General features: G+C 47.8%; 1 protein-coding gene across 3 annotated transcripts in view; it reads right to left on the bottom strand.

The window, feature by feature from the left end:
• Positions 1-15260, bottom strand: part of DOCK1 (dedicator of cytokinesis 1) — a 480997-nt gene that overhangs the window by 370141 nt on the left and 95596 nt on the right. For 2 of the 3 annotated variants that reach the window (XM_072972106.1, XM_072972108.1), the window contains exons 17-21: positions 13591-13694; positions 13012-13195; positions 7512-7609; positions 1679-1768; positions 1233-1333 (exon numbers count right to left, since the gene is read on the bottom strand). In XM_072972106.1, coding sequence (XP_072828207.1) covers positions 1233-1333; positions 1679-1768; positions 7512-7609; positions 13012-13195; positions 13591-13694 — 577 coding nt within the window. The remainder of the gene's footprint in view (positions 1-1232; positions 1334-1678; positions 1769-7511; positions 7610-13011; positions 13196-13590; positions 13695-15260) is intronic. The other variant, XM_072972107.1, reaches the window with a different exon arrangement.

Below are 15260 nucleotides of genomic sequence, written 5' to 3'. Positions count from 1 at the left end.
CCCCACGGTCTGTCAGGAACCGTCCGAAGTGCAGACAAGCGGGGCCTCTCCAGCGAGACAACAGAATGTTTTAAACAAACATTTATTAGCGAGCAAGCACAAAGCTTGTCACAACTTGTCCTGTGTGCGCCAGGACATCGGAGCTCTCTGCCCATCGGGGCTCCACCCACAGCCTCGCAGTAAACATGTGCTCAAGCAGACAGCAAAGAACCGGGGACAGGACTGCTGGGCTTGAGAAACAGGCAAGGATGACAGGTTTTGACCTAAGCATGGTCAAGACACAGACGGGAGCTTCGACACTACTTCCAACTTCCATCATTTCTAATGATTCTAGGGGGAAGGTTCTTAAAGAAATTAAGTCTGTCTTTCTCACTGCAACTCACACAATAAGAAGTCTGAATACATGCCAACAAATCCCATTGTGAGAGAACAAGGAACTCGCCCTAATAATTCTAATAATAATGAAACCTAACTACTGCTTAGCGCTTTCTAAGTGCCACGGATTATTCCAAACGCTCAACATGTAATAACTCATTAAAATCCTCAAGGAACCCTACGGTCCTGCTGTTTTACAGATGAGAGGGCTGGAGCTCAGAGATGTTAATCAACTTAAACTTGTCAGGGACAGAGTGGAAACGTAAGCCCAGGCAGCCAGGTCCCCGGGCTGGGGCATCCACACCAGGCTTCCCGGGGGCGCGTCCCACCAGACCCAGGGGGCATGTCTAGCGGCGTGGGGGCAGACGGGCAGGCAGGAAGAATCTAAGTTAGTCACAGCTGCAGCTTCTGGAACAAAGGGAAAGGCACTCTTTAAAGAGCAAAAAGATACACTGGAAAGTACAAAACTGAATTTTATTCACACTAAATAACCAATCATCTCAAAACAGGAACACATCCATTTATTCACTCATCAAACGCTTGTCGGGAAGCCGCGGTGTGGCAGGCACTCGGCACCCACGTATCCGTTTCATCAAACACAAACTGAAAATTTCAAAGACAAATGAAAGGTACGAAGAAGAACAAGAATTTATTCAAGAATGTTCTGATACTTCCTCACATACCTCTTTCAGCAAGAATTTTAGGTCTGTTAAGAGGGAAAGAATAATAAAAATTATCCCAATAAATTCAGTTTGGGGAAGGGAAATCCAGACTTACAGGCAAAAGTACATGGAAAAGACTCTTACAAAAACAGACAAAAAGAAGTAGTGGTTTTAAAACAACAAAAAAGAACTTACGTGTAGGCTAACGTTGCACTAAAGTGTTTCTTAATGTAGGTTTCCAAAACAGGATTGAAATGCTGAAATTTTCTATCAGCAATCAGTCCAATGATAAATACCTGTGAGATTAATATCCATGTTAGCAAAAAAAAAAAAAAGGCAGATGACTTTGGAATCGTCATCTGAAACCTTGGCACCGTGCGGTACACCAAGGAGCGATGACATTTCCAGACAGAAGAAGTTGGTCGACCAGTTTCCCTCATCTCACCCCACACATTACATCTGCCTAACTACATACAGCCTTACAGTGAAAGAAACTTTCTGCCTCTCAATTCAGCTGCTCTGATTGGGTTTACAACTGGAAATGCTTTCAAGGTCACTGCGATGGATTCCCGCCCCCAGCTTCAAAGGCCGCAGCATGAAAGTGCAACTTAATATCTGAGCAGATGCAAACACTGTCTTACCAGGGCATCAAACACTAATGTATCAAAAGTCTCGCTCTCCGAGTTCTCCATCATGATGTTGAAGAGGGCATCCAAGGTGTCCTGGAGGAACTAGAGAGACACAACAGGTCAGCAGACAGAGCAAACCCGCCCAGCTTCCCCACTGAAAACAACGCCCATTTTTGGCAATCCTGCAAACGCCCACCTTTCCCAAACAGCACCCACCAAGCTAGGAACTTCAGGGGTTTTTTGCAGCCATTAGATGCACACAACAAAAATCTGAGACGAGTGAAAATTTAGAACAAAGGCACGCCACCCTGAGTCGAGCAGAGGAGGACGGGCAGCAGGGAGCTGCCTAGGGCCCCCTCCCATGGGATCTCTCCAACCCTTCTCCTGTTTTTCATCACAAACAGTGCAACAGCAGCTCGGGGAAGACTGGTTCTCACTCGTTTCGGACACTCTGAGTGTGGGACCCGGGCTAGCAAGTGGGCCAAAGCCACACAAGGAGCAATTTCCAGTACAATAAAGGCCCTTCTGCAGACGCAGGTGCCCGAGGACAGAAGAGGTGTATGAGTCTGAAGCTGGGGTAAAGAGCAGAGAGCCAGGAAGTGCTCAGTTTATTCAACAGCAATGTAGAAATTCCTCTTCTAGCCTACTACGATTCACCAAATAAACACTGCAGCACAGAATGGCAAAACATCATAAATCTAATTCAGAAAAGAAAAACTCAGAAGACTTCAAAGTTTTGTCACCCTAGAAAGGGGCTTTGAACACTAGCCCCATCCTCCCCTGAAGGATGTGTAGGATGGACAAAAAGGACTTCACTGGAAGGAATGAGTTCCCTGTTTGTGGGGTGGATCAAGCTGAGGCAGAATGCCGTACAATGGACTGTTGGCCATAAAATGGAATGAAGTATGGTGACATCATTATTAGGCACTGGACATAGGCAAATCAAAACCACAGTGAGACACCACTTCACCCAAACCATGGCAGCTATTTTCAGAATGACAGACAATAGTTATGTGTGGGAAAGGATACAGAGAAATTGGCGCTCTTACACGACGCTGGTAGAAATGAAAAACCACGCAATGGCTTTGGAAAACAGACTGACAGTTCCTCAAAGGGTTAAACATAGATTTACCATGTGACCCCATAATTTCATTCCTGGGTGTGCAACCAAAAGAATGGAAAACATACACCCCCACAAAAACTTCTGCACAAATATTCATGGCAGCTGTACTTCTAATTGTCGAAACGCAGAAACAACCCAAATGTCCATCAGCGGACGAACAGATGAACGAACGTGGCATATCCATACAATAGAATATTGACTATTCAGGCACAGAAAGGAACGCAGTTCTGCTACATGCCACAACATGCCTTGAAACAACAGAAGCAAATCAGAAAAGGCCGAATATTGTCTGATTCAATTTACATAAAATACCCGGAATCATCAAAATCCAGAGACAGACGGTTGCCTGGAGCGTGGGGAGTAACAGCTAATGGGTAGGGGTTTTTCTTTTTCCGGTGATGGAAATGGCCCGAAATGAGACAGTGGGGACAGCTGTACAACTCTGTGAAGACAGTGAGAACCTCTGCACTGTACGAATTAAAAGGGTATTTTCTGGTATGTGAGCCACATCGCAATCAAGTGGTTCTTAAAAACAGAAGGACAGGGGAGGGTATAGCTCAGCAGAGCACGCGCTTAGCACGCACAAGGCCCTGGGCTCAGCCCCCAGTCCCTCCACTAAATAGGTAGGTAGACAGACAGACAGACAGACAGACAGATAAAAAAGATACCTCCCCACTTCCAAAGAAAAAAACCACAATTAAAACAAAGGAGTAAGGGTCCCCACAGCCGGGACAGAAGACTGGCTGAATGAGATCCCTGGACCAGATCTTCCTGGGCGGCTGGGCCCATGCACAGAACCCCTTCATGTCCCCACACAGGATCTCAAACGGTCTGAGCCCCAGACCGAGGACCCAAACCCGGGGACTCGCTCCCCAGCTGGTGCTCACTGCCTACCCGGCGTGACCTGTGGAACCCTGCAACAGCCCCACATTTAGTGCCCCACCGCTCTCCTTCCAGAGGGAGAACGTGCTCTCAGACCCAGTAGGAGACCTGAGGCCCGTCCAGCATAACACCCTCATTCTAGTCCACTGCGCCACCCACCACCTAGTCTGTGTCTCATATAAACGGCGGGGGAATGAAAGCACCCTGACCAGGAGGCACTCCGGTCCAGACATCAAGGGCTCTGTCAACCCCGTAATTACTTAAGCCTGAGCCACCTCGTTACTTTTGTGTCATTGCTCATCATTTTCTGATTGTAAAAGCTTTGCAAAGGTCAAAACTTAACTCCATCTGTTAACAGCCCAACGTTCCTGCCAACGGACTCACCAGGTGCCAGGCCCTGGCTTGTCACAGTTTATGTAAATAAGGTGCATGACCCCACCCCCCACCCCACCCAGGCAAATGACACAGAAACATGACTGCAGAGAGCTGGAGCCTTGGGTATCTGGCTGCAGGCGCAGAAGTGCAGGGACACGCGTGTTCTGCAGGGGAGCCCTCCCACGGGGCCACAAGAGGGCTTCTTTCGACATTTGCCCTCATTCCAAGGCTATCCACCCACCAGAGGACCAAAATCACCATTTTCACTTCCCATCAAAATGAGAAACTACATCTTTTACTAAATGGGTAAATACTTTTCTCAGTCTATCAGCAGCGTTCTCTTTCCACTACAAGTTATAAACATACAGAAGGGAGGCCTTGAATAAGTGAAATAAAACCCACAGTCCGTCAGCATCCTTAAACAGAATGAAAGGAGGGTGGGAAAGGATAAATCAGGGGTTGGGGATTAACAGACCCACATTACTGTATGTAAAACAGATAAATAAGGCCCTACTGTACAGCACAGGGAACTATATTCAATTTCTTATAATAACCTATAATGGAAAAGAATCTGAGAAGAAAAAATATATATGTATGTATATAACTGAATCACTTCGCCGGACACCTGAAACTAACATTGTAAATCGACTATACTTCAATAAAAATTAAAAAAAAAACAAAACAGACTGAAAGGAGACCCATGCAGGCTGGGATTCCCTCTGGCCCTGGCTCCCATCAACAGTCCTGTGGCCTTAGATGAGTCAGTTCACGGCTCTAGGCCCACAGGGTGTTAGAACACAAAGAAAATGGGAAGGAATAAACTCAGGCAGAGCAGGTAAGGGGTGGACGGGGCACCCAGGCCTGGGTGGTACCACTGAACACGGGAAGAAGAGGGAGAGATGTGAAACCGTCTCCAGGCGTGCACAACAGAACCTGCTAACAGATTAGGTAAGAGGAACCAGGGAGAGAACAAGACCAGACGGTTCCAGATTTTCCCCGTAAGTGTGACAACAGGGCAACCAAAGTGTAAGTAGTTCATCATGTGACTCGGGGACTTAAAAATGACAGCAGACACGATGCCATTAACTGTGTGTCTTTTAAAGTTATGTTAACTTATTCGCCCAGTTTCCGTCTGAATTCGGGAATTTACAGAGCCCAGGGAAGTTTAAAATGCAATTAACATTGTCCAAGCCAGGAGAAGACAAGGACCGGGAAAAAGATGATTAAAATTTGAAGATTAGTGAGGATATGTTTGAATGGGTATACGATGAATTTAGGGCAACAGCGCCACCACATTCATTTACACTTAAGTTAACCACATTGCTGCTTAATTAAGGCCATTTTAAGTAATTAATTTTCCCAGAGATAAGGGAGTCTCCCTCTGCAGGCGCGTCTCACAGAGGGAGAGACACAGACCAGGCAGCAGGGACCTTGCTCACGGGAAACCGCAAGTGGGGGGCGAGCTTGCTGCGTGTCAGCCACAGTGAAGCCCCGTGAACACGGCAACGCATCCCCTCAGGTACAAGGGGAATCCGTGAACAGGTGGGAGGCAAGGACAGCCTAATACTAAAGAAAAACCAGGACCACTGTGTCCGCACCAAGTACCAAATAAAGAACCACGGAATCCGAGCCCTCAGCGGGATCCCCGATCATGCCAGGCTGACGGTCCTGCCTAGAGGAAGACTCCAGACGGCCAGGGACACTGCTCCCGAGCCTGCTCTGTGTGATGCTAACAAGTGAGTCCAAGGTCACGTGGGAAGAACACGGCCCAGACAAGGCTGAGCGCTGCGAAGTTTCGGACACACCGCGTCCCTCTCCACATCAGTGACAGGAGGTCTGGGTGAGCCGAGAGCCAGGGTTAAATTAACAGCGGGGATGGTAACGACAATGATGATGTTACCGAAACTCGGGTCGGCTGCTCGCCGCTCCAGAGGCAAGCGTTGGTAGAAAAAAAAGTTTTATTCTGGAGGCCGGCAACCGGAGGAGAAGGCAGACTTCTGTCCAAAGGCCAATTCCCCACTGCTGATCGGCGGGTAAGAACTTTTAAAGCGGAGTTTCAGGTATGTGTGTGGAGGGAGGGGGCTACGTGCAGAACAGCACAGTCAGCTCTGACAGTCATCTTGAATTTGCCCATGCGGTCATCTGGTCAGCGTCACCTTGATTGCTTTAAGTCCAGTTAATCTTCAGTTCAGGGTCAGTTTGTTCCCATGTCTTTGAGGCCAGTTCCCGGAACTGTGGCAGCTTCTCTAATGACAACAGTCTGGTCATCATGTAGCCAACTTTTCCCTTCTAGTGGGGCTTTCAGTGTCTACAAAACAGCTCTAAGGACAGGGCTCGGAACATTGTCTGTAGCCCCTGAGGAGGAGCTAAAGGTCCTTGACCTTAATGACTAACCATGATAATCTTGTTTTGTTTGACTATTTCCCTCTGTTTCTCTATTTTCTCATTTCTCTGATTGAACGTATTCTTTGACTAAAGTTTTCCTACAGACAAGAGGCAGGTGGAAGACACGTGGCAGGGGAGAGGGGATGGTCTGTCCTGGGAAGGCCCCATAGGGTCCTGCTCCGTTTCAATAATGATAAATACGGAAACTCCCGGAGGACCTCCCAGGGGCCAGCTACAAGCGACCTCATCTCATTTAACCTGCACAACCACCCTCGAAAAAAGGCACTCTGTATCTCCACTGAACAGCAGGGGAAAGCAAGGCTTAAAGGGGTTATTAACCTTTCTCAGCCCCACAGCGAGGACCCACTGGAAGAGGAACCAGAACCCAAGACTTGGCTGATTCCAAAGCCCGTTACCATCACAGTGAAGCCAGACTGTCATCCTCAGCCAGAGTCCACAAGACGTCTGTCTCTTAGAGGCATGTGTTCACATCCAAAAGAACACATTTGTTAAAGGGATTATACCCAGAACCCCACAAAGTCAGACACCGTTTTATTGTGCTCAGCAGATACTGCGGGTTTCACAAATCGAAGGTTTGTGGCAACCTTGCGTTGAGCACGCCCATTGGCACCATTTTCCCAGCAGCATTTGCTCACTTCGCATCTGCGTCACATGTTGGTAATCCTCGCGGTATTTCAAACTTTGTCATTATTATGGGATTTGTTACAGATCTGTGATCGGTGAGCTTTGGTGTAACTACCACAAAAAGTCACCCCTCACGAAGGCTCAGGTAACGGCTAGCATTTTTTCTAACCATGAAGTATTTCTCACGATGGCGTATACATGGTTTTGTTAGACACGATGCTGCCGCACGCTCAACAGACTACACTACAGTGCAAACGTAACTTTCATACGAACTGGGGAACGAAACAATTTGCGTGACTTGCTCACTGCGGTGGTCTGGACCTGAAGCCACGATACCAGGGAGGTGCCCCCGTACTGCCTTGGAAGGCAGTGTCCACATCTAACGGTACACGGAAGGGCAGCAGGACAGCCAGGACGACGGGCGACCCTCGTTACCTTCACCACTTCGCCACCGTCGACCTTCATCAGCTGTCTCAGGTTCTGCTGCAGCAGGTTGGTGTTGGAACGCCACTTCAGAAGCCCCAGGAGGTCCACTGGAAACGGAAAACGAAAATGAGTTCCTCCCAGTGAGAACTCTGTCTCCCTTGCTCGTGTATTATGTGACGTCCCCTACGTAATTTTCTGAACAGAAAAATCAACCCTATTTGGAAACATTCGCCAGCCAAATATTTCATTACTTTCCAGCAACATACTTGACACCTAGTGTGGCTGAATTCATTACTTCCAACTACATTTATCATGAAATGATGTCCACGTAGAAGCTTTAAAAAGGCACTTGGGAGCCTACGAAAGAAGGACTGGCCTTTCCGATCCACGAGAAGGCAGAGCGGAGCGGCAGCAGGCCTGTGAGGCCACTCACCATTCAGGGCTGTCCCGGCAGCTTCTCCCAAATGGTTCTTCCCAGTTTGAGAATCAGATTCTTATTTTTTTTTAATAAAGTAATATAAAACAATCAAGGCAAACTCAAGTACTGAGCCTGCAAGGCGACAGTCCCAAAGGACACAAGCACCCTGGCCCCGAGACCACTGCCAGGCTGAGTCTGCTGCCCTCACCCAGGCCTGACCCTTCCGTCAGTTTTATGTTTATTTCCTAATAGAAAAATCACAAAGTGAACTTATCGATTTTTGCTACTCAGTGTGGAAGACGATGCTGAGAAATGATTTGTTTACAGCAGCAAGACGTCTTTAAGCCATGAAGACAGAATCCAAAACATCTCTGGGAAAGGACGTGTGCCCACACAATTTTCACTTGAAGTCCTATTAATATCCCATTACGTGAAAAAACACAATCAGCAAAAGCACATCTAATTTACTGTTTATGCTCATCGGGAATGAACTTCTGCTCCAGAAATGGGCTCCGTAAGAAAAACCCTAGTTAATACTGAAAAGAAAAATTGAATTTTGACAATAGGTGGAATTTCAGGGAACTCAAGACACCAATTGTAATTTGAGGATCAAACCACACAAAAGGCATACGTGCGATGAGGCTCCAAACACACATTCTCACTTGTGACCTCACCCCCTAGGAAAGCTGACAAAGGGAAGAGTTAAAAACAGGAAAACACAAAGGGGACAGCATCCTAGTGTCCTGTGGAAGAGACCACGGAGACTCAAACACCAGCTGGGCCACGCCACCAGTATATGACCTAGTCCCTTCACCTCGGTTTTCCTATCTGAGCAATGGGCACAATGTTGCCTAAATCAGGGTTGGTTCAAGAATTAAAGGGCAAAACATGGAGAAAGTACTTGGAATGATGCCCAGCAGGAAGACCAACAGCAGCCCATCAAAGAGACAATCAGGAATTGAAAATTTTCGGTATTCATCGTGAAAGTTAACCTGTTTTAATTTCTACCCTAAGTGACATAATGAAAAAACTACATTCTGTCCAAACATGCTCTCAGTCCCAAGCGAAGGGAGATTTCCACCTTCCAAGAGTTACCAGTGGGCTTTGTGTTGTTTTTTTTTAATTGAAGAACAGTCAGTTACAATGTGTCAATTTCTGGTGTACAGCACAATGTCCCACTCACACATATACATGCACATATTTGTTTTCATTTTCTTTTCTATTAAAGTTTACTACAAGATATTGAATATAGTTCTTTGTGCTATAGAGAAGAAATTTGGTTTTTATCCATTTTTATATAGAGGTTAACCTTTGCAAATCTCAAACTCCCAAATTTATCCCTTCCCACCCTCTTTCCACCAGTACATAAAATTGTTTACTATGACTGTGAGTCTGTTTCTGTTTTGTAGATGAGTTCATTAGTGTCCACTTTTTTCTTTTCTTTTAGATTCCACATATGAGTGATATCATATGGTATTTTTCTTTCTCCATCTGGCTTACTTCACTTAGAACGACGATCTCCAGGTCTATCCATGTTGCTGCAAATGGCATTATTTTATTCTTTTTTGTCACTAAGTAGTACCCCATTATATAAATATACCATAACTTCCTTATTCAGTCATCTGTCAATGGACATTTAGGTTGCTTCCATGTCTTGGCTATTGTAAATAGTGCTGCTATGAACTCTGGGGTACATGATCTTTTTGACCTAGAGTTCCCTCTGGATATATGCCCAGGAGTGGGATTGCTGGATCATATGGTAAGTCTATTTTTAGTCTTTTGAGAAATCTCCACACTGTCTTCCATAATGGCTACACCAAAGTATACTCCCACCAGCGATGTAGGAGGGTTCCCTTTTCTCCATCCACACTCTCTCCAGCATTTATCATTCGTCCATTTTTTAATGATGGCCATTCTAACTGGTATAAGGTGATGCCTCATTGTAGTTTTGATTTGCAACCAGCGGTTTTTTAACGGAGACTCATTAATCTGGATCCCATTCATGCAAAGTTAGTGGCACTTTGGATAAGAGCGAGGCTGACGTTTACCTCTGTGTTGTAAATTTGAGAAAAAATACAGCTGGGTAAAATCAGCAGGGACAAACGCCTCTGAGGAGGGGGAGCTTGTCCAGCCCGCCAGTCCCCCTGGTCCTCTCCTCTCGTCTCATTCCCAGGAAACCACTGCACTTTGGCCCGTAATAATTCTGTCCCATGACTTCTCTCTAATTACATAGCAAGCTGACTGAGCAAAGGACCACATCTCCTACTTTTTTTCGTATCTCCCATAGCATCCAGCATAAAGCTGAGAACAGAGAGGTTTAATACAAACCTCAATGAATAATTCAGCCACCCTCTCCCCTAAGTAATGGAACTTTGGAGTAACAAATCATGGTTTCAGAGAAATGGCTCCCTCAGAGGAGAATCTGGGGCTCGACGCCGGACACCAATGGAGGCAGCTCCGGCTTGCACACACCTGACACACCACCATCCCAAAAAGAGAAATCACTGGCTGGTGTGAAAGGAACAACAGAAGACGTCCCCCTGACTCTTAGTGAGTGAGTCACCACATCGGGATCTCCCGGTTGCCCGGCAACAGCTGCTGCCAAGACCAGGGTGCTGTGCCCCTCGGTTCCAGGGAGGGGACTACCCTGCGTCTGGTGAGATTCAAAGAGCTTGGAGGTGAGAGCAGGGGTTGACTCATCCCCCTGGGAGATTTCTGTGACTTAATACCTTGAGGATGTCCTAGTTTGCCATCCTCTTCTCCAGGGGTATGTGGGTTTAAGAAGGATTCTGTGGGTGGGTCTCACAACCTAACTGCTACTCAGAACACTGTTTTAATGGGAAAATACATTCACGTCCCTAATAACCACTCCAAACTTCCTTTTGGAATACAACCCATGCTCTGGGATGGCGGCTTCCTACACAGTGAAAATGGCGGCACAGCAGAACTTAGAGGGCCCCACATACGGGAGCTGACTCACTAGAGAGGCTGCCACTGCCCTGAGTTAAAGAAGAGCAGTGGAGCAGCCGTCAGGCTAGTCAATTGTCAGGGCCGAATCGAGAGAGTAACATCTGACCTGCAGGGTCATCCTTTCCATAACCCAGTGTCAAGCCAGCACCCACCTGGCGGACGGCACGTTCCCTGGGCACTAACCACGCAGGCTCCCTGTGCATCCCTGACCTGCCCCTGCGTGCACACAGCCCAGCGCCCCAGGGAAGGGCGTTCATCTGTCTGTGGAGCTTACTGCACAGGTTACAGTCATTCTTGATGCTTCAATAAAGCACCCTGATAATAATGGTAAATGATAAAAGTAACGTTGGAGAGATGTATCCAGATGGCTTTCGAGCGTTTCAGTGACGTGTCTCCCCCCACGCCCCCGCCTAGCTCCCCTGTGAGACAGGAGGCAAGAGCGCAGGTTGCACAGCCCGGCACGGCAGGGCAGACAGCAGGCGGTGCTCGCTGAAGCAGGGCCGGCACGCCCAGCCCAGCGCGCTCCCCACCACGACGCAGGGCCTTCCAGGCAAGGGGTTACCTCTGTCCTGTGGTTATCCTGTTAAAGTCCGAATGCTGACTGTCCCCTGGGCAACCCGAGACTACTGCCAAGATGTACAGACAACCCCCAGGGACACAATTCGTGACAGCCACAGACATTAACAAGCAAAATCCCCGTCGGGCGGCTAAGAGGGAAAAATTGGATTTTCAAGCTGACTTTTGAGAAAGCATAAAGCTACTAAGTAGAGCTGTGAGCCCATCACCTTTGGGGGACTTGAAATGTGGGATCTTGCACAGGAGGCTCGGCCTCAGCCAGAGGGTGTGCTCTGAATGAGAAGCAGCCGCGGCCGAACAGGCGCGCTGCTGGGAGGCCACAAACAGCGTTAGCAACGCAGAGCAGCCAGGGCCACGGGCACCAGCTGATGCTGTGTTACAGCCACACTTGGGGTGAGTGCATCGGCAAAAGGGGGGCCTTACCTCACCATCAGGGAAGTAGAAATGTCATCAAAACCAACTTGTTAAACTAAAAGTAATCGGCAATTACCTTAATGAACAGCTGGGAAAGGGGGAGACACAGGGAGAGTGGGGGCCTCACACCCAGAGCTCCCGCGGTGCTCACAGAGCCCTCCTACAGAGGCAGGCGCTGTGACCCGTGCACAGATGAGGAAAATCAGCTCAGAGCCTCCAGTTCAAGGTCACTCCCAGGGTTACAATTAGCACAGGGCCAGGGCTCAAGCCCCAGGCTTTGGTCTGACTCCAAGTCACTTGAATTTTCCTTTATACCATGCCACCATCCCTTGACCAAGAAGCTTTTATAAAAGTAAATCCATTGCAGAATATAACTCAGTCATAAAAAAGAACGAAATAATGGCATGTGTAGCAACAGGGATGGACCTAGAGATCATCATATTAAGTAAAGTAAGTCAAAGACAAATATCAGATGGTATCCCTAATATGTGTAATCTAAAAAAAAAAAAAAGATACAAACGAACTTATTTACAAACCAGAAATAGACTCTCAGACATAGAAAACAACTATGGTTACCAAAAGGGAAAGGGGTGGGGGTAGGCATAAACTAGGAGTCTGGGATTAGCAGATACACACTACTAAATGTAAAATAGATAAACAACAAGGACCTACTGTACAGCACAGGGAACTAACTCAATATCTTGTAATACTCTACATGGAAAATAATCTGAAAAAGGATATTTATGTATATGCATAAACGAAGCACTTTGCTGTACACCGGAAACTAACACAACATTGTAAATCAACTAGACTTCAATTTCTTAAAAAAAGAGTATGAATATTATAGCATATTAGAGCAGAATAAAAAAAGTAAATCCGTGGCTTGATCTCTCTTTAAGGTTAATTCTTAGCGTGCAATCGGGATGTGAATTTCAGAGCAGAATGGGTGTCACCCCCTCTCTCCTCACTCATGACCAGCCACACGGGCCGCCACGGCGGGATGGGTGAATGGTTCGCAGGCCGTGTCCAGGCACTGACAGAGGCCTCCTCCGTGCAGCAGGAAGCATGAGAAAGACGGGGTTGAGGGAGCGAAAACTCCCGGGGTGAGCACGTCTCTACGCCCGCCCTCACCATTCTGGGTCAGCTTGGTGGAGCACACGAGTGTGGAGATCTGAAAGGAGTCTTTGCTGATGGTGCAGCTCCCCAGACTCTGCATGCTCTTGCCCGTGGCCGAGTGGCCCTTCTCCTCCAGCTCGGCTTTCGTGGAGGGCAGACTCAAGTACGTGCCGGCGTCTTCCAGCTTCTTGGCTTCAGCCTGTGGGTTTAACGATGCAACATGTCGGAGGCTGTTCACAAGCACGTGCCATTTTTTCTACCCCTTGTTACCCTTAATCCTTTTAGCCAGCATGATATTTGCTCTTTATCAGTTGCCAAACTGCTTATTTTAATGATCTCCCTTATTCCTGGAGATTAATTCATGGTCGCAGAGCATTTTTTTAACACAGCACCTCATGTGTTATTACACACACCACTTTCTCTCATTAGGAACAGCAAAAAAGCTGGTCATCTGAAATGTTCATCTGCATAATTAAATGTGGCCGGAGAGTAGGTTCCTCCCAAAGATGGGAGGTGTCCGCTCAGGCCAGGAAGCCCAGGAAGGTCTGAAACGTTTAGCAATGTTAGCAAGGCTGTGCCAGCAGGACGGGGTACCTTATAGACGATGAGGTCGTGCTCCCCGTCTCTCAGAGTGGTGCCATCGTACCGCATCAGCTTGACAAAAGCCAGGGCAAATATCTTCTCCGATTTGTCCTTGGCTGCAAGAGAAATCAATAATCATTCCAATTGCTGTCACAACAAGACAGCATCATGAACGCTACGGGGGCTGCCTGTCTGAAGCAGATCATGAAACTGTATGGACAGATGTTAACACGTAAATAAACGGAGACACAGACGATGTTCGCCTATCCTAAAGGGATCCACGGTGCCCAAATTAATCTGTAAATTCAAAGCAACTCCAATCAAAATCTCATGGGAAGGGTTCCTCGTAGAACCTGAAAAGAGACAGATTCTAGAGTAAAGGGCCAACAGGAGGAGGGTGGTTTTGAAGAGGAACGTGGAAGAAAGCCTGCAATACGGACGGCCAAGAGTAACCGTGAAGGGGTGGTAATGACGGTGGTGTGGTTTTAACACGGGGGCTCACAGACCAACGGAACCAACAGGATGTGCGAACACAGGCCATCGCACACGACCGCCCGGAAGGGGCGGACCCTTCGCTAAGGAAACAGACCGTCAATGTGGAAAAGCAAAATAGATGGACCCCGACCTCACAGCATCCACAAACATGAGCTCCGGGTGGGCGACACCCTGGAAGGTGAAGTTTCATTCTCTTTGCAAGAACGTTCTTCCCCCAGAATCTGCCTGTGAGATGCATCCCCTCACTTCACTCAAGTTTCTGGTGAAGTTGTCACCTGCTCCGAAGTGACCAGCCCGCCCAGAAGAGTCCATGAGTAACCTGATCACACTCTTTCCCCTCAACTGACCGATCTGTCTTCATAGTCGCCATGGGCTGAATTGTGCCCCAAAATTCTGATGCCGAAGCCTACCCATCATGTGGCTGCACTGGAGAAAAGGCCGATAAGGAGGGGCTTAAGGCTAAATGAGGGTCTGACCCCACAGAAGGGGGGCCTTATAAGGAGAGGAAGGGACGCCAGCGCTCTCCTCTTCCTCGTGAGTTCGCAGAGAGAAGGCGGCTGTCTGCAAACTAGAAGAGGATCCTCCCCAGAATCCGACCACGCTGCCACCCTGATCTCAGGCTCCCAGCCTCCAGAACTGAGACAGTACATCCCTGTTGTTTAAGTCACCCAGCCTGTGGCAACAGTCCTTATCACTACCAGATCACCAGGCCTGTAACGTGTGCGTGTGTGTGTGTGTGTGTGTGTGTGTGTATTTGTGATTTGTTGTTAGTTTCACCTACTGGACTCTGGCACACAAGAGACGCCGTGTGCTTTTTCACTGCTGTTTCCCCAGGGCGTGAAATAGCACCTGCCTTACATTAGCTGCCTGAAAAATATTTGCTCTAGTTGGGGTGACGCCAACATGTATGTTCTTTCAGATAACAAAGAAAACAAAAGCTGGTGGTTTGTGAAAAGGTGAGGGTGGGAACAGGACGATCGGCTGGATGGCTGGAGGGTCTCTCTGAGATGCCGAGCCACGTAGGACCCGAGATGTAAACCTTTCAGAAGAGATGCCAAATACGGAGGCCCTAAGTGGGACCGAAAGCCGGTGTGGCAGGTGTGTGTGGGCAGTGAGGGCTCCAGGTGGGCAGGCGCCAGGCCAGGTAGAGAACAGATAAGGAGTCAGGACTGAAGAAATGGATGTGT

The sequence above is a fragment of the Vicugna pacos genome, chromosome 11 (genome assembly GCF_048564905.1).
Source record: "Vicugna pacos chromosome 11, VicPac4, whole genome shotgun sequence".
NCBI classification, from domain to species: Eukaryota; Metazoa; Chordata; class Mammalia; order Artiodactyla; family Camelidae; genus Vicugna; species Vicugna pacos.
The sequence above is the reverse complement of the archived record's forward strand: the minus strand, read 5'-3'. Positions and strand labels throughout refer to the sequence as shown.